Here is a 25,872-nt window from a genome sequence, read left to right as displayed (position 1 = left end):
AACACCACGCGGGACCACTTCAGTAAACACGGTGTCCCTTTACAGGGCTCATCAAACTCATACGTCGTCAAACTCATTTGAATTAATTACCGAGAACTAGACGCTGTGGAAACACAAATCATAAATTCCCTGCTGAACTTTTACTACCAAGAACTCCCTTTACCCAGAACTCAAAGATCCTGGGCTTGTTGGTGAGAAAGCAGCTAAAGTCTGAAACTGATACTCAAATCTCCAATTCAGTCAGAAGATGGATTTAGTCAAATTTGTAAAAGTTGTATATTTACAGTCTAACCTCAGCAATAGCGCAAAGCCATGTCTAATTGACACCCATTGAAATGCATTGACCCTGTGATGGACAAGGGTGTACCCCGCCTACTGCCCGAAGCCAGCTGGGATAGGCTCCAGCACCTCCGTGACCCTTGTGAGGATTAAGCAGGTAAGAAGATGGATGGATGGATGGATGAAACATATCCCAACCCTAAATTATGGGGAAGGGTACTAAGATTTTTATTTATTTATTTATTTATTTTTTAACAGCTCCTCAACTGCGCATTGACAGTATGCATGTTTCTGGAGTAAACCAGTTCCCCACAGTTTACAGTGCGAACAAAAATGAACCTTGGACTTCATTTTGGACTTTGATATGTTGTGTGTTTTATTTAAAATAGAAAATGAACATTCACAACATATTTTGACTATATATTGCTTGTCTTTACTATGTTAGAAAAAACATATATTAAGGCATGTACATTTTTTTGATGTGTTATTTTGTAGATGCAAGCAGAAGTCTATGGGTGAAGTGCAGACACATCATACATCTTGTATTTTTATTTATATTTGTATTAGACACTTCAAAATGAAGTTTTTAAAATTGGGTTACTTCCAGCTGAAAATAGCACATGGAATTAATTTTAAAGTGCAGTGAATTTTTGTTAAAATATTTTTATGTGGTATTAGACTTAGACTTGACTTTATTGATCCCTTTGGGATGGCTCCCTCTGGGAAAATTTACATTTCCAGCAGCAATAAGAACAGATAATAAAATAAAAATAATTCAATCAATCAATAAATAAGGTTATTACACCGAGATTGAATGAAATACAGTACAGTATAGTAAAGTGCCATATTTAAAAGTACATTAATTAAAACTACATTTCAAAGCTTACACAAAACTGTCTTTACACATTTGTAATAAGCACACAGTTCCATTAGCCCCAGGTGAGTGGGTCTTTGTCCATGGTGTAATCATTGAGGCCACATTCACTGTCAAATAAAAATCCCATACTTTTTAAATGCAATGTGTAAAAAGGCGACAAATGATTTGTATGGAGAAAGTAACTGTTATTCAGATTGTGTTATGGAACGTTTTTTTTTTTTTTTTTTTTTTTTTTTTTAAATTCATTCATTATTAACGGTTACCTTGATTGTACGTGTGTGCAAGTTAGTTTTACCTGAAGTATCATATAAAAGAGAGAGCAATAAAATGAATATTACTGGCCAACTGATCTGTCACTGCAAGAATAAGGATTTGGCCGACTCAATAAGTGTAGTTTGGGATGTGTCATGAATACAGAATGTCGTCTGCTTTTTTTTTTTTTGTGCTCAGGAAGACAGTCAACGTCATCTTGCATTCTCGAGATAAGCAAAAATTGAGTGAAAGACAGTCTTTTATAGACAGTACTGTTCACAGTTCAAAAGAAAAGGGAAAACGTATGATTCATTCTGTAGTATGTAGTGTCATACTATTGAATGCACGGCTTTTGAATGAATAGGTACTGTAAATGCCAAGACTTATATACATGTACACTAGGTGTGTTTATTCACAAATGTTCCAGTAGCACTAGTTTTAAACTGTAGATCTCAGAGGAGTGACATCCTGCTAACCCAGTCTGACCAGTTCCATTGCGTGTTACTTGCTCCTTTGAGCTCTGTAGAGATTTAGCTATTTGCTTCCTTCTACTGACACTCCTCCTCGTTTTATAGGAATTTATTGGTCTAAGTCAGGGGTGTCAAACATATGGCCTGCGGGCCGGATCAGGCCCGCAAATGGGTTTAATCCGGCCCACGAGATGATTTTGTAAAGTTAATTAGTCCGACATTACATTTTATTTTTTTTAATCAGCCAGCCACAATCAAAACATATAGATTTGTAATTTCAGGAGCAGTCCTCAGATGAGCAATGCAACTTGCATGGGGAATTGTCGTCCTGGATGTCATTTTACACACAACTTCGTACACTAATAAACTATGGTTTGTTTAATTATTACAAATAATAATAATAATGACATAAACGTGTTAAATACAACACAAATTCAATTACTGCTAAGACAAATAGACAAGGATTAACGTCCTTATAACGTCATTAAAGCGATACTTTGACTGCCAAAAATGGCTAAATAAGCAAACATTTATATTATTATAGGCAAAATATAATTTTTCATGTACAATTAGTGCCTTTAAAGACACATTTTGCAACTTGCTGTCGACTGAAAATGACGTCACAAGGGCTCAGGTAACCAATCACAGCTCAGCTTGTGAATGTCACATGACCAAACCTAGAAAACAGGTGAGCTGTGATTGGTTACCTGAGCCCTTGTGATGTCATTTTCAGTCGACAGCAAGTTGCAAAATGTGTTTTTAAAGATACTAATTGTACGTGAAAAATAATGAAAGTATCAAATTAATTATATAAAAAATAACTTTTTATTGCTATAATGGGCTAAATAAGTGAAGTATCCCTTTAACTGCGCCATGCAATGCATTCTGGGAACAGTATATATGCAAAACAGGTCGATTTAACATGCCCAGAACGTATACCGGCAAAGTGTTGCCGCGTTCCATTTGCATTTGTGTTCTTTTTCGGAACAGTATGATTACAGTTGAGCTCCATAATTTAGTGCTGGTCCACAAAAATCATAAAAACAATTGCTGTCATATATATTTAGATACATTTATAAGTTATATACCATTTTTTTCCAGATGCGGGCCACTTAATAGAATATGTTCCTCTATGCGGCCCCTGAGTTAACATGAGTTTGACACCCCTGGTCTAAGTTATGCATCAGATCAATGTAACCACCATGATGATACTCTGCTCATTTTGAGTGTTTGCTGCATGTACTTTTATGAAAGGTTTCCACCGCCAAAAAGTAAGTGAAAGTAGTAGGGATGGTTTTAAGGTGATGGAATGTCCTTTGCAATTACACACGCACACACACAGCAATTACAAAAAGCCGGCAGGTTTTGTCTCCTCCTAAAGATAGATCTACAGCATCAGCTTCATTTCTCGTTCAAGCAGATACAACAATTGAACCTTGATTTGTCATCCTTGTTATATGACTTGCTTTCAAAAGGACAGCAGGAATCATTTAGGCGAACGTCTCCATATTAAGTTAAGAGATGACATTTGGCAGGTAATTCTCCTTTTGACAGTGCAATTGTACTGGCTTACACCGAGGGGCTATTTTGGTGAAGAGCCATTTTGTGTAAGTGCTCTCAAGGCCAGTCAATGATACTTGTCGAGAATGAACAGAGAGGGTGTCAGTGAGGGTGACAAATTCAATACATAATCAACTGACGAAGATCCATGGCATAAATATGCAGTATTATAAGCGGGGTGCTGCGATTGGTTGGCAACCAGTCCAGGGTGTCCCCTGCCTACTGCCCAGAGCGAGCTGAGATAGGCGCCAGCAGCCCCCGCGACCCTTGTGAGGAATAAGCGGTCAAAAAATGGATGGATGGATAAGCGGGGTGAAACCCAAGGCAAGTGCCCTGGAGAGAGAGAGGGGGAAAAAAAAAGAGGACACATGAGTGGTTGAATGTGTGCAAATGTGGAGCTGTCGTCAACATGAAGTGAAAAGCCATCATTTGGCCAAGGTGCAGCATGTACAATTTGTGTACCTTGGGTTGATCTCATTTCTCTTAACTGTAATTTCCTAGCTCCTCGATACTTTGACCATGGTCCAAAATTTGTTCTCACGCAACCATATTAAGGAGCATCTCAAATGTCTTAAAAGCGCATTGAGTGGCAAGGACTGAGATTGAGGAGGTATAAATTGAGGGACCACTGATCCTCCTTGCAGAAATCTTTAAACTCCTTGGCAGTGAGGTTTAAAAATGGACATGGACCAGCTCGTAAACAAAACAGGATGTAAAATTAATATTTTTGTCATTCCTTATGATTATTATTTATTATTTACATTTAAATTTACATATTTTGTTGAGCACGCCTGTGCCCTCCATGGGATAGTGACAAAAGTAGCCTTTATCAGGAAACATTCTGTCCAAATGAATTCAAAGCAATCAATTACCCTTCACATTTGCATTGCCAAAGAGCAAGGGCAATGGGGAATCGCACGATATAAATTGACCCTCCTTGCTAGACTCATTAAGTGTGGTGATGTCTAACTCGGCGGGCTAGTCATGCTAAAACGGATGTAAACAGTCTACTAGCAAGATGTCTACTGCGCTGAATCTACTAATTCTGTCCGAGAATGATATCCCTGGTGCCAAATTCACTGGTATAGACATCGAAGGACATACTAATGTTCAATTGAAGAGATGGCTTGCGTGTAGAGGGCTGAAAAAGACGAGGAAGCAAGTTGTCTCCTAACTTTTTCATTTGAGGGCCACATACAGAAAATCAGAAGGACGCAAGGGCCACATAATGTTATTTGTACAATTTTTAGGACTAAACACAATTTCTCTTCATAATTTATTTGTGCTTTTGCATACCGCTATTTAGAAAAATGCTACAGTACATATAAAATTCCAAAACTATAATAACCCTACTGCCATATTTGGTATATTTTAGTTAAAAAAACAGAACCACCCTGAAAACTGATAAAAACTATTAGTTTTTTAAAAAATGCTTTGTTTTAGTTTAGTTTTTTAGTTTCAGTATTAGTATTATTTATTTATTTTTAAATGTGTATTACTTGTGCGCAATATTTTTAAAAAAACAGCATTGGAGCATCGTCAACTGAAGGTGCTTTTCTATTGGCTGCCGCGAGATGACGTCACTTCTGTGTGACATACTTTCAAACGTCATTATTCCGGTTCATATCAAAATAAATCGACTAAAAATCACATTTAAAATGGTAATTAATTTAATGCATGAGCCTTTGGGGATCAAAGACAAAATGTAGTTTCACTTAATGTTTGCTATAATTAAAACAAAAGACCATTGGTAGACTTAACTAAAACTAACTATAGTTTAGTTTTTTTAAAAGCATTTTCATTTTTATTTTATTTTGGTAACAATCTTATTTTTTGAATTTTAGTTTGAGTTTTTTCATTAGTTTTAGTTAACTAAAATGGTACCTGTTTTTCGATACCCTCCCTTCTTACTTTGACCATCTCCAAACATTTTTGTCTTGTTTATTTTATTTGAACTGAATCATTTGCCGCATGCCATTTTTAGTACATGTTGCGGGCCACTGAAAAATGGACGGCGGGCCGCAAATGTCCCCCGGGCCGTAGTTTGGACACCTCTGCACTAAGCAGTGACAAGTTGTGTTTTGTGGCATGTTGCACTGTCACAGAAGCATATTTTGAAAAGCAAATAACGAAAAAATCTCTTCCAGGATGACGCACCTGCTGCTCGTCTCTTGTTTTTATGCTTCTCCGTCCCACCATGACGTTCTATGGCTGCTTTGCCCTGATCACGTCCACATCACACGGGCAAAGCGTGCAGAAACCGTGAAACGAGTCTCGACTGCTTTTGGCCAGGAAATTATGCTCTTTAGTCCATTCAATATTAAAAGATGTCTGGTGTGTTGACATTTTTGCTAGTGCTGCATTTTTTTTATTTTATTTTTTTCCTGCTGCTAGATAGCCGCATGTGGAGCTTTGTTTACATTTATTGAACCAATGATATACAAGATTTTTAACTGAAGCTACTCTTGGCCAGTCACAGACCAGTTGTGACAAACCTGCGGTGGGGCTGATGTTGGGTTACAGAAACTCAACCGCGGCTCATTTTCTTTAAAAAGGAGGACAAACAAGCATCCTGTTAGGGTTGCGCAGGAGGCAGTACACATCACTGAAGATTAGGACTGCCCTGCCTAAATCAGGACAATCAGGACGCTCAACACGGGAATCAATTTGAAGGAGCTGTATGCTTAGCATGTAATTCGTCACGTAATTCAATAGTGAGTTAGCTAACTCCATGGTTGAGTGTCAAAGACAGTTTGTTGCTAGCTGTATGTGCTAACGGCTTGAAGCAGCAGTTAAGCTAGCCGCCGCGAGGCCTGCTCAGCTAACTAGCGGCAGCGATTAGCCTTTGGCCTGTGCTGTTTTTGGGGTCTCCTGAAAAGTGACCATTTTGGAGGTACAAACTTTTGGCCCGACGCCAGTGATATAACATGGAGCACAAAGGAGACAAGTCTTATTTTATGTTTCAGATATTTTTTTTTATGTAGAATGACATTTATTAAAGAAAAAAACAAATCCCAACCCAAACCAAACTGTATTGTATTATTGTTGTTTAATTTTGTTGAGTGTTGGTTGTCTGGTGTTCTTGTGTGTTTTTCCCCAATCTCGTAATCGTTAACCTTCTTGTCCACCTACGTGTGTCTTCCCTTCCCGGTGTGTGTTGCTGATTGGTTCCCCCTGCCTGCTGTGTCTCCAAGGTCTGTCCTGTTAGTGTCGCTAGTGTTGGTTTTAGGGAGTGGTGTTTCTTTCACGCGGGTGTGGGAGTACTGTATATGTTGTATTATACACCTTGTGAGCTAAGCTGAGTGGTTTTGTTACTGGTAGTCAAGTTGTCTACGTCTAGTTAAGTTTTCTCTACATCTACTCAAGTCCTCACGCCATGCCCCATCTTCACGCCACGCCATGCCAAGCCATCACGCCCTTCCAAGTCTTCACTCCATGTCATGTCTGCTCCACCTCACGTCATGCCAGTCCAATTTCAGTTTAGTTAATAAAGTCCTTCTCATTCCTGTTTGTCTCCTTGACATATTTCTCCGCCTTTGGGTCCCACCACAACCATATCGTAACAATAAATGTATGAAATGAATGAATTAAATGAAATTTACCAACAAAGTAATTTGGCAGTCCATTAAAAAATTTTCTTCAATGTGGAGAATTGATGCACCCCGACCTCAGGTGTATGTCTGGGGCCAATGCCCCCTCAGTCCCCCAATTTGCATGCCAATTTATCAGTACATATTTTTTTCTAGTTTATATGCCATACAAAATTTTGCATATCTGACAACTGAGAAATTAATTCTAAAATAAAAACATGTAGCCAGTATGACTATGGAAGCTTTCTTTCTTTTTTTTTTTTTTTACTGTATCTGTATGGAACTGAAAAAAATAAACACTGCAGATGAATGCAACAAAAAGAGAAATTTTTGATGATGTGATTTGCAGTTTGATAATTCATCATTACCACACTTATCTGTTGTATTCTCAAAGATGCTTGGGTGTGGTATCAACTGTGGTAGCTACTTCATTGAGAGACAATGGCAGACGTGATGTTTTGTGTAGTGTCACCCACATGCTCCTGCACCACTATTGTCTCCACTTAGAGGAGAATGGGGGGGGAGGAGGACATGCTAGGAAGAGGCGGTGGTGGTGGTTTGGTTGCGTGGGCGTGCGTGCGTGTGTGTATAGGAGGAGGAAAGCACAGACGGTGGTAATTTGATGTACGTCCCTTGGGATATTTGATGGATTATTGCTAAGCAGCCTCCTTCACGGAATCGCCACCTGATCTTTGGGTCTCGTACCCCACATTTAAAAGGGGGCAGTAATGCTGAGCTCAGCTTGTTGAGCTTCTATCCCCCACAGCCTCCTCCACCCCCTAGTGCTCTCTCTCTCTCTCTCTCTCCTCTGTCTCCTCACCACTTTCCATCTTCCTCTCCATCCTGTCTGTGCTTCCTCCTTTTCTGCTGTTTTTTTTTGTTTTGTTTTTTTAAACAACACATTTCCTCTTCTCCTCCCTTCCGATAAAGTTGAGCTTGTCAGACATTTTAAGCCTTTTTTGTTTGTACTTGGAAATTGAGCCACCTGCAATATTAGTACATTTTTACCGGTATTTTCTTAAAAAAAAAAAAAAAAAAATCAAAATGCCACGCTCATTTTTGGTGAAGCAGCTCAAGGTTCACGATTCCCTGCCTTTAAACTACTATCACCAGAGTCAGCAGCACTGGGATGATTCCGTGACACATGCCATCGCAGAATCAGCTACGAACTTGGCTGTCTGTTTGAGTGAAAATGGTGAGTTGATTTCCATTTCTGGTGTAGTAGCATTTCTTCATTTGGGACTCAGAAGTGTTTTTCCGCTGTAAAATGACAACAAACAGTAGTAAACAATGAAAGAAATGACTTGCTTTTACTACTAAAGCACTCTGTGAAATGACCTCACCTCCTCGCCAGGTAGCTTTGGCCCATCTGTAAAACCCTACAGTTGTTTTGTAATTCAGGACACGAAATAGTAGGGGTGTGAATTGTCTAGTATCTGACGATTCGATTTGTATCGTGATTCATAGGTCACAATTCGATACCGATTAATCCCGATACAAATTTATAAGTCGATTGTAAGATTTGTATGAAAATGTATTATTTGTTGCAATTTTTTATTTATTTATTTTTTTACTCAGTTGTGACTGAAGTCTCGTACAAATTTACTGGTTAGTATTTTCTAAATTTATCTATGTACACTGTGAGCCACTGTATTTAACAAGCAGGTTGTAATCTGTTTCATATTTGAACAGCTTTGAAATAGATTAAATATTAAGGTTTAATGTTCCATTAATTTAACATTTTCCCATGATTAAGGTGTGAACCCTAACCAAGACGTTTTGTTGAATATATTTCCATAAAAAATGGACGTTTAAAAATCGATTCAGCCCCCTATTGAATCGATTCGAGAATTGCACGATGTAATGTCGCGATATATTGCCGAATCGATTTTTTTTTTTTTTTTTTTTTTTTTACTCCCCAACTAAATAGTATTTAGGTCACACAGACTCAATCAGGGTAATAGCCAAACTATATTGAACATCTGTCTTTGGCTTTAGCTGAATTCTGGACTTAAATGATGGGATTGAGAGTTCCAAATCAAAAGAGCAAAAAATAAAAAATAAAAATACAACAGAGAGCCACATGGGACTGTGTTGTCCTTAGATGGTGCAGGTGCCCTTGAGTGTCACCTTTTATTGTCCCCCCCACTTCCCTCCTCCCCACCTCATTGCTCCATCTGTTAGATAGCCACAGGGAGTAGGATTGCAGCAACACAATTCATATGTGGAGCAGTAAGAGGTGATGGAGCAGGGTTTTTAGAGGATGGCTATTGGCTAGAAAATAAAAAGTGCTGCAGGTAATCCAATCAAGGACAACATGAGCACTACATTGGAAAGCCGTAGATTTGAATCTGTAGTATTTGTGATAATAACAGCTTGTCTTTGGCTATATTTGGCTACGGGGAGCATCCAAAGAAATGCACGAACAGATTTTCCACCCTCTCATCACCAACCCATTCAAGTTAAATAATTTTTTTCCCCCTGATTCAGGGTGCCAGCTGTCTGCTTGCCTTTGTTATGCTGTGTGCGATGTTGGAGGTGGTAGGGGCTCAATAAAACCAAGGACTGCTGTCAAGATCAGACCCCCCCTCCCCCGACTTCATTCCCCCTTACACGCTCAGAAATAAAGACCCTCCTTTGCCAAAATGCAGCTCACCACCTGTCACTTAGTTTCCCCATTACCATACTCGTAAATCTGTGACGTTTTTAGGGGGTTCATAATGATCTGGTTAAAACGATTTAGCGGGAGGATCTCACTGCTAAGACTGAGGCGCTGTGCTTTAACTGTTCACGTTGGAGATGCTGCGAGGCGGCGACAAGTGGATCGATCGGGAGTCAAATGATTGCACACTGGATCTTTTGCCAAAGTCAGCACGTTTTGTTTGACTTATATTCTAGGGATGTAACGATATCCAACCATCACGATATGATGTTATCACAGTATGAAGGTCACGATACGAGAATAATCACGATATTGTGGGGGCGCTGGCGATATTTAAAAGAGATCACAATATTGTAAAAGAGAGCTCATACTAAAAAAACACAAAAAAAAACACAATATTGTGCTTTTGTACATAATAGCAATGCATATAAACCACCTACAATCTCTAATAACAATATTGAGGCACTTGGTAACCCAAGCACACATTGATCGCTTCACAAGCAAATTAGGTTCCCCTTCATCTGATAATTAGCATAGATTTTGAACATAGTGCAATGTCATTTTCATTAGGGATGTTTTGGCTTTCTAATAAACTAGCCACTAGAGGGTACTAGAACTGCGCAAATGGAAATCAACCTGACTGTTTAAACCACTGGTGTCAAACATACGGCCCGTGGGCCTGATCCGGCCCACAAAGGGGTTTAATCCGGCCCGCAAGATGACTTTGTAAAGTAAAAAAAAAAAATTGTAATGTCGGACCAATTAATCAGCCAGCCACAATAAAATATATAAATTTGTAATTTCACAAGCAGTCCCCAGATGAGTAGTGTAACTTGGACACGGAATCGCCGTGGAAGTCATTATTTTACACACAACTTAAAGTTATGGTTTGTTAAAAAAAAAAAAAAAAAAAAAAAAAGTGTTGGCTTTTTTTGTCATCATCGACCAACATAAACGTGTTAAATACGACACAAATTCAATTACTGGTAACACAAATACATATGACAGGGATTAACGTCCTTATAACTTCAGTAACTGTGCCACACAATGCATTCTGGGAACTATATAGATGCAAAACAGGTAGATTTAACACGTCCGGAACTCATACAGGCAAAGAGTTGCCGCCTTTCATTTGCATTTGTGTTATTATTTTAAACAATAGATTACAGTTGAGCTCCGTAATTTAGGGCTGGCCCAAAAATCTCAAAAACAATTGCCATCAATTATACGCAGATTTCTAAGTTATATACCATTATTTTACCGATTCGGCCCACTTAGTAATATATTAGCTCAGGGGCCGCATGGAGGAAAATATGAGTTTGACACCCCTGGTTTAAACAGATGTGTTTCTTTTAAATATTGTGAACATGACGACGATATTGTGGCAGTTTTGATATTACGATATTGCCCTTATCGTGACATCCCTATTTTATTCATACATGATGCTCTTAAAAAAAAAAAATGTTCTGAAAGGCCACTTGTTGAAGTCACAAGTTGTATTGATTGGGATAACTGCGCTTAAGGAATCGTTAATATTTCATACTCAAAGCCTGTTGAAGCTGACTCTCACCAATCGCTTTGTTTTAGTTTCATATTGATGAATGTTTGTATCAAAAGAGTTGGTGCATTCTTTCACGTTATTCTGATTCTTTCGTAAGGCCCGAGCAGCGACTGCTGCGAGGTCCCTCTTGTTTTTGTAAGAATTCTTCTTCTTCTTTGTAAAAACGATCGTATTTTTGAGGAACTAAACATTTCTGAAAACTCAAACTTTGCAATCTCTTCGGGCCCGGCGAAAAATTTGATATTATGTAGTTGTCATAACGCGACTCTATAGCGCCCCCCTAGCGTAGAAAAATAAAAACCAATCCCGGCCCGTTTTACCGAGAGCTCCGAAAATTGGCAGGCACGTATAGCACCCCGAGATGCACAAAAAAAAAAAAAATAAAAAAAAAATAATAAAATAAAAAAGGTCTGTTGGGACCAGGTAGCTAAAATGTACAGGAAGTGAGCTATGAATTTTTGAATGTCCAATTTTGGCCCATTTTGGCACATTCACTGTGGTCATGCTTTTCCCCCCTTTGCAAACAGGTCTTGAGATGATACATGCATTGACTTGAAGTCAATGAAAACTGAGACAACAAAAAATCTTGACGTTTCGGAATACTATATGACGGGGGCGGGGCATCAAATATTGCCTTTTATATTTATTTGTCCAGAAAGAGCAAATGCTTAAGAACTCCCATGTTCAAGCTCCAAAAAATCTCAAACTTCTCAAGCAACGTAATAGTCACGGCCTGAAAACATCTATACAATAAAATTCAGTTATACATATAGCACCACCTAGTGGTAACAAATGTCATACTTTACGTTTTTAGCTACTGTGCTAAGCTCGTTTAAGGGATCCAGTTGAAAATTGGTCAGAAAAGCCTTAAGATGTTGATCATGCCCCACACCGAATATTGTAAATTTTCGCCAAAGGGCGTGGCCGTTACGGTGCCGCAAAGTCTGAAGATTTTTCGGGACAATAAAAGCTGCTTTAACTTGACCCAGATGATCCTATCTTCTCAAAATTTCACACAATTGATGAGAGTCAAGCCCTTAACAAATCTTCGAACTTATATTTCATCTTACTGATTGCGCCACCTACGGGCACTTTTTTTCTTACGATTTTTCTTTGTTTTTCTCTAACCACGTTAACTAGACCTACCTCATATTTGCTCAGAAGAGGGTTTCAGCCTTCATGATGTCACAACACAAAGTTTGTGAGTTTTCGCGAATCGCTGTGGGCGTGGCTAAGAGTTGTTCGCCAAGAAAACATCGCCAATTTTGAGGGTCTAAACATGTACAGAAACACATGAAACTTGGCACACACATCTGGCCTGGCAAAATGAGTAATATTTTATCGTGTACTGTGCTATTTTTCCAAAAATGACTCAATAGCTCCCCCTAGAAATTTTTAACGAAGCAGCCCCGGTTGTACGTTTAAGCAACATCTTCGGAAATTTTTAGGTGTATGTAACAACTACGGCCTATGGCCCAGTCCACCCTCTAATTTTTTTTGGTTTGCTTCTTCTAAAATAAACTCTCTGCAGTTGCATAAACCTTCCACAGCCCAGACAGGATCTAAGCTTGGTTAGCTCTGTAGGTGGTCACTCAACCACCAACAAAGCTCTTTTGAAGCCGCTGACCAGGTGACATAGGAATTTATGCGTCTGCCGAAAGAGTTCTCGGGCCCCGGGAAGTCGGGCTTGAATAAAAACACCTTCGACTTGGAATATACAAACGACTGTGGTTGATAAGAGGTCATAAACATTCCTTTGATCAAAGGATATTCTGGCGTCGCGCCCCTCCAGGGGGCACTCCTGGAACGTCTAGATGGAGCAACAGCGCCGCCAAGTGGTGAAACTTGGAACTATCCTTAGTGACAGTTTACAAGTAACCTCATTTTACACATTTATACCATGATAATTCTTGATAGATAACTGAACTACGAATGATTCATGTTATGTCTTTGTGTGTATGAACGTCCTATTTCGTTTGTACTCCATAAGGAATGAAAGGTAATCAATATCTTTCAGTTCAGTCAGATTAGACAAGTAGGAATCGCCTCACAAGTTAGTTTATGATGCATTAATTACGATGTGTGTTAAACGGGTTGTGTGGGAAAACTGCTTTTTAGACTGGCAAATCAAATTATTAATCCCTTTAATAATTTGGCATTAAATTTGGTCAAAGTCTGCGTGAGCGAACGGAAGGGTTTGCCTTCTGAAGCCCCGCCCATAGACTTTAAAAAGACGAGGGGACCCCCCCCCTTCCCGATCTCTCTCTTCCCGAGCTTCCACGCTGCCCCTCTTCTCTCTCGCCATCCTCACCTGCTCCCACTGACTCTTTGTTCCAAGAAACTTGTCAAACACGTGGCCCCTTTTGTTCCTGGCAGCAACCATTGCCACGAGAGCAGACACTCGCTCCACGCCACGACAAAGCAGGTGCAAACTGCAATGCTGACCGCAAAGAGACTTTTACTCCCTTTTTTTTCCTCGTTTTCCCTTTTTTTTTTTCTTCACCATCGGTGATTGCCCGCCAGCAGCGAGCTCCGCGGCCCCTGGGGTACACTTGCAACGTACCGCCGGACTCAAGGTTGTGCACCCAAGCCGCACTGCATCTCACCTGCTATTCGGTGGCGCCCCGCCGCGGTGCAAGCCCACCTCCAACGGCTGGCCGTCCCCGTATGCAGGTACGCCGCGAAACGAGCTCCAACACCTGGAGTCGGACAGCTGTCCGGCAGAACCAACCTCGCCGGAGAAACATCTCGCCGAGTCGCCGACCAATCAAGGGACGAGCCGCGCAACTACGTCAGCCCCCGAGCGGCTCCCTTGCTCACCTGTTGAATGTCACATTTTTAAATTTTTTTTTTTTTTACAATTTTAGCACATTTACAGGGGGCATACTTTTGCCCACTTCTCCTACACGTTTCAGCCGATTGACTTCAGACTTGACCTGGACCATGTCAAGACCTGAGCCAACGACAAGGGGAAAAAATCTTGACTTTTCAAAATACTATATGATGAGGGCGGGGCATCAAATTTTGTGTTTCGCAATGAAATGGATATGCTTCTTGGTGGGGTGGGGGAGGGTGGAAACACCGTCTTCACCCTTCAACTCCCCTCCAATTTTAATGCACTTCATGTCCAAGGGGAGGGGTGAGTTGGGGTGGGGAGCCATCAGAGGGGATGGACTGCAGTGCCTGGCAGCGCTGTGGTCCCCCCCATCTGTGTCCCTTTTTTTGGGGGGGGGGGGATGCGGGTGTGTCGGTGTAGGGGAAATTTTTTCCCTCTGCTCCGACTCACCTGCTCCCAATTTTAATGCACCACACGCACACACTTGTATATACACTGGGTGGGGGGGGGCGTCTTGTTTGGGGGGGTGGAGGTATGGGTGGGTGTGGGGTTGGGTGTTGGGGGTCGGGGTGTGTTCGGGGGTTTGGGGGCCGGGGGTGGTGGGGCCTGGGTCGTGGTGGGTGGCGGGTTTGGGTGGGGTGCGGGGGGGTCGTGGGGGGATGGGGGCTGGGGACCGGTGGGGCGCTGTGGGGGCCCGCTGGGCCTCGTTCTGCGGCCTTGGGCTCGGGGGTGTGGGCCGGGGCTGGGGCGGGGGTGTTCCGCGCGTCTGGGTCGGCTCGCCGACCGGTGTCCGCTCGGGTGGCTTGGGGGTGGCCTTGGTGCTGCCGCGGCCTGGGGATTTCGGGGGGGGGGGTGCTCGCTTTGCTGGACCGCGGTTGACGGCTTTCTTTCTTTGGTGGTGGTCCTTATGCCAGATCCGTTGCACCAGCATCGACTGAAACTCAACAGAAGTAGCCTCTCCCTCCCACAGCCCCTTGAATCAGTGGGTGCTGGTGTCTGTGGATCTCACTTTGCTTTATCTATCCTTCCCTCCTTCCTCTTTTTAGTTTTTCCTCTGGTCACTTGAGATCTCAATTTATTGGAAGTTTGAGGCTTCTGGGGTTGGCATAAGACTCTGGTTTTGTAACCACGCAGGAGGGGTTTTGTTGGTGCTGGATTTCACTTTGATGGATTGGATGTACTGGCTTCTATGGATCTCACTCTGCCTTATCGATCCTTCCCTCCTTCCTCTCTTTAGTTTTTCCTCTGGTGTCTTGAGATCTCGCTAAATTTGCTGGAATTTAGAGGCTTCCGGGGTTGGCGTAAGACTTTGATTTTGTAATCATGGGGAAGGCAGGAAGTGTTTGGTCGGTGCTGGATTTCACTTTGATTTACCTTTCTTTTCTCTTGATTTCTTTTTTTTTTCTGACCTTTTCTGGTCTCCTGACCATTTAAATCTCACGACTCTGGCAAGATTCTGAAGTACCTGGTTAAGGCGAAGGGTAATGGGATATTTATAAGGTTTTAGGTGAATGAATGAGTATAAATTTATACGTATTTGCACGCACGCGCACGCACGCAAACGCACGCAAACGCACACACGCAAACGCACGCACACACACAAAAAAAAGAAGAAAAAAAGAAATGGATATGCTAAATAACTCCGCGGTACATGCTCCAAAAAATCCCAAACTTGACATGTATATTTATAGCCAAGGCCTGAAGTTCTCTCTTTGACAACATTCAGTTATAAATACAGCGCCACCTAGCCCTTGAGGTATAAAAAAAAAAAAAAAAATACCCCACATACTGTATTTTGTACAAAATTTGTAAACTCATTGTAAGTGTGATAACTAAGTCATTTATGAATATAAAGTAAAACAAGATCTGCAAAAATCAGCATTTTTTTAAAGTTTATTTTAACATTCACCTAAACCCACTGAGCTTGACGCACTCCTCACACCTTGCAAAAAAAAACAAAAACAAAAAAAAAACCTTTACATGTGGATTTTTATTATGCCTTTTTATTATGCATTTTCAAAGAAATTCTGCTTCCAATGTGCCAGTACCCCAATGTGCAAGTACCCCAACGTAGCCCGGGCTGCGAGAGCCCTTTATAGCTGCTCGCAGCTCGAGTTAGGGCCCGAGCAGCTACCGCTGCGAGGTCCCTATTGTTTTTCGATCGGCTTATTGTTAATTATTATAATTATAATTACAATTCTTATTATAATTATTCTCTGCGAACAATCACATTTTTGAGGACCTAAATATTTACGAAAACACAAACTTTGCACATTTAGGCCCGGCGAAAAATGAGATATTCTGATGTGGTCATAATGTAACTCTATAGCGCCCCCTAGCATAGAAAAATAAAAAACAATCCCAGCACATTTGACCTAGAGCTACGGAAATTGGCAGGCACGTGTAGCACCGGGACGCAAAAAAAGTCAATTGGACATTTTAGCTACATGGTCCCAGTCAGTGAGCTATGAATTTTTTAATGTCCAATTTTGGCACATTCACTGTGGTCATGTTTTTTTCCCCCTTTGCAAAACAATCTTGACTTTTCGAAATACTTTTTGCCCAGTGGTTGTTTCAGGTCTTGAGATGATACATGACAAGTTTGAAGTCAATCGGATGAAAACTATGTGATGAGGCATCAAATATTGCCTTTCAAATTTCATTTGTGCAGAAAGAGCAAATGCTTAATAACTAGCATGTTCAAGCTCCAAAAAAATCTCAAACTTCTCATGGAACTTAATAGTCACGGCCTGAAAACATCTATACAATAAAATTCAGTTATTTATTGTAACCACTAGGTGGCGCTATATGTATGTCATACTTTACATTTTTAGCTACTGTGCCAAGCTCGTTGAAGGGATCCAGTTGAAAATTGGTCAGAAAAGCCTTAAGATGTTGATCTTGCCCCACACCGAATATTGTAAATTTTCGCCAAAGGGCGAAGTGGGACCGGAACTTGAATGTCAGCTTCTACTATTTTAGTTTTCAAGAGACTGTTAAATATTTCCGAAAAGAAATTGTACTTCATATGTTGTTTGTTGGACGTTATTTGGTGGCGATGTTGACATCCGCTAAATTTCTCCCAGACAGCAGATGCTGCATCTTTGTGTGACTTCTACAATGGTGTCGCAAAATCTGATGATTTTTCGGGACAATAAAAGCTGCTTTAACTTGACCCAGATGATCCTATCTTCTCAAACTTTCACACAATTGATGAGAGTCCAGCCTTTAGCACATCTACAAACTTATATTTCATCTTACTGATTGCGCCACCTACGGGCACTTTTTTTCTTACAAATTTTCTTCAAAGTTTTTCTCCAACCTCATTAACTGGACCGACCTCATCATGAAGGCTGAAACCCTCTTCTGAGCAAATATGTCACAACACGAAGTTGGTGAGTTTTCGCGAATCGCTGTGGGCATGGCTAAGCGCTGTTTGCCAAGAAAACTGTGATAATTTTGAGAGCCTAAACTTGCACAAACACATGAAACTTGGCACACACTGGCCTGAAAAAATGAGCAATATGGATTGTGCTATTTTTCCAAAAACGACTCAATAGCACCCCCTAGAAATTTTTAACGAAGCAGCCCTGGTTGTACGTTTAAGCAACATCTTGGGAAATTTTTAGGTGTATGAGGGAGCCCAAGACCTACAAAAAAAAAAAAAAAAAAAGTCTCTTGAACCCATATGCTAAAATGGGCAGGAAGTGAGCTACGAACCTTTGAATGTCCTTTTTTTTTTTTTTTTTTTTTTAATGATTTTAGCACATTTACAGGGGGCATACTTTTGGCCACACGTGGCGCGGAAGACTTGGCGCGGCAGACTTTGAAGACTTGGCGCGGCAGACTTGGCGCGGCAGACTTTGAAGACTTGGCGCGGCAGACTTGGCGCGGCAGACTTTGAAGACTTGGCGCGGCAGACTTTGAAGACTTGGCGCGGCAGACTTTGAAGACTTGGCGCGGCAGACTTTGAAGACTTGGCGCGGCAGACTTTGAAGACTTGGCGCGGCAGACTTTGAAGACTTGGCGCGGCAGACTTTGAAGACTTGGCGCGGCAGACTTGGAAGACTTGGCGCGGCAGACTTGGAAGACTTGGCGCGGCAGACTTGGAAGACTTGGCGCGGCAGACTTGGAAGACTTGGCGCGGCAGACTTGGCGCGGCAGACTTGCGAGACTTGGCGCGGCAGACTTGGCGCGGCAGACTTGGAAGACTTGGCGCGGCAGACTTGGCGCGGCAGACTTGGAAGACTTGGCGCGGCAGACTTGGAAGACTTGGCGCGGCAGACTTGGCGCGGCAGACTTGGAAGACTTGGCGCGGCAGACTTGGCGCGGCAGACTTGGAAGACTTGGCGCGGCAGACTTGGCGCGGCAGACTTGGAAGACTTGGCGCGGCAGACTTGGCGCGGCAGACTTGGCGCGGCAGACTTGGAAGACTTGGCGCGGCAGACTTGGCGCGGCAGACTTGGCGCGGCAGACTTGGCGCGGCAGACTTGGCGCGACAGACTTGGCGCGGCAGACTTGGAAGACTTGGCGCGGCAGACTTGGCGCGGCAGACTTGGAAGACTTGGCGCGGCAGACTTGGCGCGGCAGACTTGGAAGACTTGGCGCGGCAGACTTGGCGCGGCAGACTTGGAAGACTTGGCGCGGCAGACTTGGCGCGGCAGACTTGGAAGACTTGGCGCGGCAGACTTGGCGCGGCAGACTTGGAAGACTTGGCGCGGCAGACTTGGAAGACTTGGCGCGGCAGACTTGGCGCGGCAGACTTGGAAGACTTGGCGCGGCAGACTTGGAAGACTTGGCGCGGCAGACTTGGCGCGGCAGACTTGGCGCGTCAGACTTGGCGCGTCAGACTTGGCGCGGCAGACTTGGAAGACTTGGCGCGGCAGACTTGGCGCGGCAGACTTGGCGCGGCAGACTTGGAAGACTTGGCGCGGCAGACTTGGCGCGGCAACTTGGAAGACTTGGCGCGGCAGACTTGGAAGACTTGGCGCGGCAGACTTGGAAGACTTGGCGCGGCAGACTTGGAAGACTTGGCGCGGCAGACTTGGAAGACTTGGCGCGGCAGACTTGGAAGACTTGGCGCGGCAGACTTGGAAGACTTGGCGCGGCAGACTTGGAAGACTTGGCGCGGCAGACTTGGCGCGGCAGACTTGGAAGACTTGGCGCGGCAGACTTGGCGCGGCAGACTTGGAAGACTTGGCGCGGCAGACTTGGCGCGGCAGACTTGGAAGACTTGGCGCGGCAGACTTGGCGCGGCAGACTTTGAAGACTTGGCGCGGCAGACTTGGCGCGGCAGACTTTGAAGACTTGGCGCGGCAGACTTGGCGCGGCAGACTTGGAAGACTTGGCGCGGCAGACTTGGCGCGGCAGACTTGGAAGACTTGGCGCGGCAGACTTGGCGCGGCAGACTTGGAAGACTTGGCGCGGCAGACTTGGCGCGGCAGACTTTGAAGACTTGGCGCGGCAGACTTGGCGCGGCAGACTTTGAAGACTTGGCGCGGCAGACTTGGCGCGGCAGACTTTGAAGACTTGGCGCGGCAGACTTGGCGCGGCAGACTTTGAAGACTTGGCGCGGCAGACTTGGCGCGGCAGACTTGGAAGACTTGGCGCGGCAGACTTGGCGCGGCAGACTTGGAAGACTTGGCGCGGCAGACTTGGCGCGGCAGACTTGGAAGACTTGGCGCGGCAGATTTGGCGCGGCAGACTTGGAAGACTTGGCGCGGCAGATTTGGCGCGGCAGACTTTGAAGACTTGGCGCGGCAGACTTGGCGCGGCAGACTTTGAAGACTTGGCGCGGCAGACTTGGCGCGGCAGACTTTGAAGACTTGGCGCGGCAGACTTGGCGCGGCAGACTTTGAAGACTTGGCGCGGCAGACTTGGCGCGGCAGACTTTGAAGACTTGGCGCGGCAGACTTGGCGCGGCAGACTTTGAAGACTTGGCGCGGCAGACTTGGCGCGGCAGACTTTGAAGACTTGGCGCGGCAGACTTGGCGCGGCAGACTTTGAAGACTTGGCGCGGCAGACTTGGCGCGGCAGACTTTGAAGACTTGGCGCGGCAGACTTGGCGCGGCAGACTTTGAAGACTTGGCGCGGCAGACTTGGCGCGGCAGACTTTGAAGACTTGGCGCGGCAGACTTGGCGCGGCAGACTTTGAAGACTTGGCGCGGCAGACTTGGCGCGGCAGACTTTGAAGACTTGGCGCGGCAGACTTGGCGCGGCAGACTTTGAAGACTTGGCGCGGCAGACTTGGCGCGGCAGACTTTGAAGACTTGGCGCGGCAGACTTGGCGCGGCAGACTTTGAAGACTTGGCGCGGCAGACTTGGCGCGGCAGACTTTGAAGACTTGGCGCGGCAGACTTGGCGCGGCAGACTTTGAAGACTTGGCGCGGCAGACTTGGCGCGGCAGACTTTGAAGACTTGGCGCGGCAGACTTGGCGCGGCAGACTTTGAAGACTTGGCGCGGCAGACTTGGCGCGGCAGACTTTGAAGACTTGGCGCGGCAGACTTGGCGCGGCAGACTTTGAAGACTTGGCGCGGCAGACTTGGCGCGGCAGTCTTTGAAGACTTGGCGCGGCAGACTTGGCGCGGCAGTCTTTGAAGACTTGGCGCGGCAGACTTGGCGCGGCAGACTTTGAAGACTTGGCGTGGCAGACTTTGAAGACTTGGCGTGGCAGACTTTGAAGACTTGGCGTGGCAGACTTGGCGTGGCAGACTTGGCAGACTTGGCGTGGCAGACTTGGCGTGGCAGACTTGGCGTGGCAGACTTGGCAGACTTGGCGTGGCAGACTTGGCGTGGCAGACTTGGCGTGGCAGACTTGGCGTGGCAGACTTGGCGTGGCAGACTTGGCGTGGCAGACTTTGCAGACTTGGCGTGGCAGACTTTGCAGACTTGGCGTGGCAGACTTGGCGTGGCAGACTTTGAAGACTTGGCGTGGCAGACTTGGCGTGGCAGACTTGGCGTGGCAGACTTGGCGTGGCAGACTTTGCAGACTTGGCATGGCAGACTTTGAAGACTTGGCGTGGCAGACTTGGCAGACTTGGCGTGGCAGACTTGGCAGACTTGGCGTGGCAGACTTGGCAGACTTGGCGTGGCAGACTTGGCGTGGCAGACTTGGCGTGGCAGACTTTGCAGACTTGGCGTGGCAGACTTTGCAGACTTGGCGTGGCAGACTTGGCGTGGCAGACTTTGAAGACTTGGCGTGGCAGACTTGGCGTGGCAGACTTGGCGTGGCAGACTTGGCGTGGCAGACTTTGCAGACTTGGCGTGGCAGACTTGGCGTGGCAGACTTTGCAGACTTGGCGTGGCAGACTTGGCGTGGCAGACTTGGCGTGGCAGACTTGGCGTGGCAGACTTTGAAGACTTGGCGTGGCAGACTTGGCGTGGCAGACTTTGAAGACTTGGCGTGGCAGACTTGGCGTGGCAGACTTGGCGTGGCAGACTTTGAAGACTTGGCGTGGCAGACTTGGCGTGGCAGACTTTGAAGACTTGGCGTGGCAGACTTGGCGTGGCAGACTTTGAAGACTTGGCGTGGCAGACTTGGCGTGGCAGACTTTGAAGACTTGGCGTGGCAGACTTTGAAGACTTGGCGTGGCAGACTTTGAAGACTTGGCGTGGCAGACTTTGAAGACTTGGCGTGGCAGACTTGGCGTGGCAGACTTGGCAGACTTGGCGTGGCAGACTTGGCGTGGCAGACTTGGCGTGGCAGACTTGGCGTGGCAGACTTGGCGTGGCAGACTTGGCAGACTTGGCGTGGCAGACTTGGCGTGGCAGACTTGGCGTGGCAGACTTGGCGTGGCAGACTTGGCAGACTTGGCGTGGCAGACTTGGCGTGGCAGACTTGGCGTGGCAGACTTGGCGTGGCAGACTTGGCGTGGCAGACTTTGAAGACTTGGCGTGGCAGACTTTGAAGACTTGGCGTGGCAGACTTGGCGTGGCAGACTTGGCGTGGCAGACTTGGCGTGGCAGACTTGGCGTGGCAGACTTGGCGTGGCAGACTTGGCGTGGCAGACTTTGCAGACTTGGCATGGCAGACTTTGAAGACTTGGCGTGGCAGACTTGGCGTGGCAGACTTTGAAGACTTGGCGTGGCAGACTTGGCGTGGCAGACTTGGCAGACTTGGCAGACTTGGCGTGGCAGACTTGGCGTGGCAGACTTGGCGTGGCAGACTTGGCGTGGCAGACTTGGCGTGGCAGACTTGGCGTGGCAGACTTTGCAGACTTGGCGTGGCAGACTTGGCGTGGCAGACTTGGCGTGGCAGACTTGGCGTGGCAGACTTTGCAGACTTGGCGTGGCAGACTTTGCAGACTTGGCGTGGCAGACTTGGCGTGGCAGACTTTGAAGACTTGGCGTGGCAGACTTGGCGTGGCAGACTTGGCGTGGCAGACTTGGCGTGGCAGACTTTGAAGACTTGGCGTGGCAGACTTGGCGTGGCAGACTTTGAAGACTTGGCGTGGCAGACTTTGAAGACTTGGCGTGGCAGACTTGGCGTGGCAGACTTTGAAGACTTGGCGTGGCAGACTTGGCGTGGCAGACTTTGAAGACTTGGCGTGGCAGACTTGGCGTGGCAGACTTTGAAGACTTGGCGTGGCAGACTTGGCGTGGCAGACTTTGAAGACTTGGCGTGGCAGACTTGGCGTGGCAGACTTTGAAGACTTGGCGTGGCAGACTTGGCGTGGCAGACTTTGAAGACTTGGCGTGGCAGACTTGGCGTGGCAGACTTTGAAGACTTGGCGTGGCAGACTTGGCGTGGCAGACTTTGAAGACTTGGCGTGGCAGACTTGGCGTGGCAGACTTTGAAGACTTGGCGTGGCAGACTTGGCGTGGCAGACTTTGAAGACTTGGCGTGGCAGACTTGGCGTGGCAGACTTTGAAGACTTGGCGTGGCAGACTTTGAAGACTTGGCGTGGCAGACTTTGAAGACTTGGCGTGGCAGACTTTGAAGACTTGGCGTGGCAGACTTGGCGTGGCAGACTTTGAAGACTTGGCGTGGCAGACTTGGCGTGGCAGACTTTGAAGACTTGGCGTGGCAGACTTGGCGTGGCAGACTTTGAAGACTTGGCGTGGCAGACTTGGCGTGGCAGACTTTGAAGACTTGGCGTGGCAGACTTGGCGTGGCAGACTTGGCGTGGCAGACTTGGAAGACTTGGCGTGGCAGACTTGGCGTGGCAGACTTGGCGTGGCAGACTTGGCGTGGCAGACTTGGCGTGGCAGACTTGGCGTGGCAGACTTTGAAGACTTGGCGTGGCAGACTTTGAAGACTTGGCGTGGCAGACTTGGCGTGGCAGACTTTGAAGACTTGGCGTGGCAGACTTGGCGTGGCAGACTTTGAAGACTTGGCGTGGCAGACTTGGCGTGGCAGACTTTGAAGACTTGGCGTGGCAGACTTGGCGTGGCAGACTTTGAAGACTTGGCGTGGCAGACTTGGCGTGGCAGACTTTGAAGACTTGGCGTGGCAGACTTGGCGTGGCAGACTTTGAAGACTTGGCGTGGCAGACTTGGCGTGGCAGACTTTGAAGACTTGGCGTGGCAGACTTGGCGTGGCAGACTTGGCGTGGCAGACTTGGCGTGGCAGACTTTGTAGACTTGGCGTGGCAGACTTGGCGTGGCAGACTTTGAAGACTTGGCGTGGCAGACTTGGCGTGGCAGACTTTGAAGACTTGGCGTGGCAGACTTGGCGTGGCAGACTTTGAAGACTTGGCGTGGCAGACTTGGCGTGGCAGACTTTGAAGACTTGGCGTGGCAGACTTTGAAGACTTGGCGTGGCAGACTTTGAAGACTTGGCGTGGCAGACTTTGAAGACTTGGCGTGGCAGACTTGGCGTGGCAGACTTTGAAGACTTGGCGTGGCAGACTTGGCGTGGCAGACTTTGAAGACTTGGCGTGGCAGACTTGGCGTGGCAGACTTTGAAGACTTGGCGTGGCAGACTTGGCGTGGCAGACTTTGAAGACTTGGCGTGGCAGACTTGGCGTGGCAGACTTTGAAGACTTGGCGTGGCAGACTTGGCGTGGCAGACTTTGAAGACTTGGCGTGGCAGACTTTGAAGACTTGGCGTGGCAGACTTGGCGTGGCAGACTTTGAAGACTTGGCGTGGCAGACTTGGCGTGGCAGACTTTGAAGACTTGGCGTGGCAGACTTGGCGTGGCAGACTTTGAAGACTTGGCGTGGCAGACTTGGCGTGGCAGACTTTGAAGACTTGGCGTGGCAGACTTGGCGTGGCAGACTTTGAAGACTTGGCGTGGCAGACTTGGCGTGGCAGACTTTGAAGACTTGGCGTGGCAGACTTTGAAGGCGTGGCAGACTTTGAAGACTTGGCGTGGCAGACTTTGAAGGCGTGGCAGACTTTGAAGACTTGGCGTGGCAGACTTTGAAGACTTGGCGTGGCAGACTTGGCGTGGCAGACTTTGAAGACTTGGCGTGGCAGACTTGGCGTGGCAGACTTTGAAGACTTGGCGTGGCAGACTTGGCGTGGCAGACTTTGAAGACTTGGCGTGGCAGACTTGGCGTGGCAGACTTTGAAGACTTGGCGTGGCAGACTTTGAAGGCGTGGCAGACTTTGAAGACTTGGCGTGGCAGACTTTGAAGGCGTGGCAGACTTTGAAGACTTGGCGTGGCAGACTTTGAAGGCGTGGCAGACTTTGAAGACTTGGCGTGGCAGACTTTGAAGACTTGGCGTGGCAGACTTTGAAGACTTGGCGTGGCAGACTTTGAAGACTTGGCGTGGCAGACTTGGCGTGGCAGACTTTGAAGACTTGGCGTGGCAGACTTGGCGTGGCAGACTTTGAAGACTTGGCGTGGCAGACTTGGCGTGGCAGACTTTGAAGACTTGGCGTGGCAGACTTGGCGTGGCAGACTTTGAAGACTTGGCGTGGCAGACTTGGCGTGGCAGACTTTGAAGACTTGGCGTGGCAGACTTGGCGTGGCAGACTTGGCGTGGCAGACTTGGCGTGGCAGACTTGGCGTGGCAGACTTGGCGTGGCAGACTTGGCGTGGTAGACTTTGAAGACTTGGCGTGGCAGACTTGGCGTGGCAGACTTTGAAGACTTGGCGTGGCAGACTTGGCGTGGCAGACTTTGAAGACTTGGCGTGGCAGACTTGGCGTGGCAGACTTTGAAGACTTGGCGTGGCAGACTTGGCGTGGCAGACTTTGAAGACTTGGCGTGGCAGACTTGGCGTGGCAGACTTTGAAGACTTGGCGTGGCAGACTTGGCGTGGCAGACTTTGAAGACTTGGCGTGGCAGACTTGGCGTGGCAGACTTTGAAGACTTGGCGTGGCAGACTTGGCGTGGCAGACTTTGAAGACTTGGCGTGGCAGACTTGGCGTGGCAGACTTTGAAGACTTGGCGTGGCAGACTTGGCGTGGCAGACTTTGAAGACTTGGCGTGGCAGACTTGGCGTGGCAGACTTTGAAGACTTGGCGTGGCAGACTTGGCGTGGCAGACTTTGAAGACTTGGCGTGGCAGACTTGGCGTGGCAGACTTGGCGTGGCAGACTTGGCGTGGCAGACTTGGCGTGGCAGACTTGGCGTGGCAGACTTTGAAGACTTGGCGTGGCAGACTTGGCGTGGCAGACTTTGAAGACTTGGCGTGGCAGACTTGGCGTGGCAGACTTTGAAGACTTGGCGTGGCAGACTTGGCGTGGCAGACTTTGAAGACTTGGCGTGGCAGACTTGGCGTGGCAGACTTTGAAGACTTGGCGTGGCAGACTTGGCGTGGCAGACTTGGCGTGGCAGACTTGGCGTGGCAGACTTTGAAGACTTGGCGTGGCAGACTTGGCGTGGCAGACTTT

The 25,872-nt window shown here is 46.5% G+C and overlaps 1 protein-coding gene across 1 annotated transcript in view; it reads left to right on the top strand.

The window, feature by feature from the left end:
- The first annotated feature begins 8,038 nt into the window (after nucleotides 1–8,038).
- Nucleotides 8,039–25,872, top strand: part of LOC144024356 (transcriptional repressor scratch 2-like) — a 32,048-nt gene continuing 14,214 nt past the window's right edge. The window contains exon 1 of the mRNA XM_077530594.1: nucleotides 8,039–8,223. Within this exon, the coding sequence (XP_077386720.1) occupies nucleotides 8,073–8,223 (151 nt within the window). The 5' untranslated portion in view covers nucleotides 8,039–8,072. The remainder of the gene's footprint in view (nucleotides 8,224–25,872) is intronic.

The sequence above is a fragment of the Festucalex cinctus genome, chromosome 8 (genome assembly GCF_051991245.1).
Source record: "Festucalex cinctus isolate MCC-2025b chromosome 8, RoL_Fcin_1.0, whole genome shotgun sequence".
NCBI lineage: Eukaryota > Metazoa > Chordata > Actinopteri > Syngnathiformes > Syngnathidae > Festucalex > Festucalex cinctus.
Note: the sequence above shows the minus strand (reverse complement) of the source record. Positions and strands in the feature narration are given on the sequence as shown.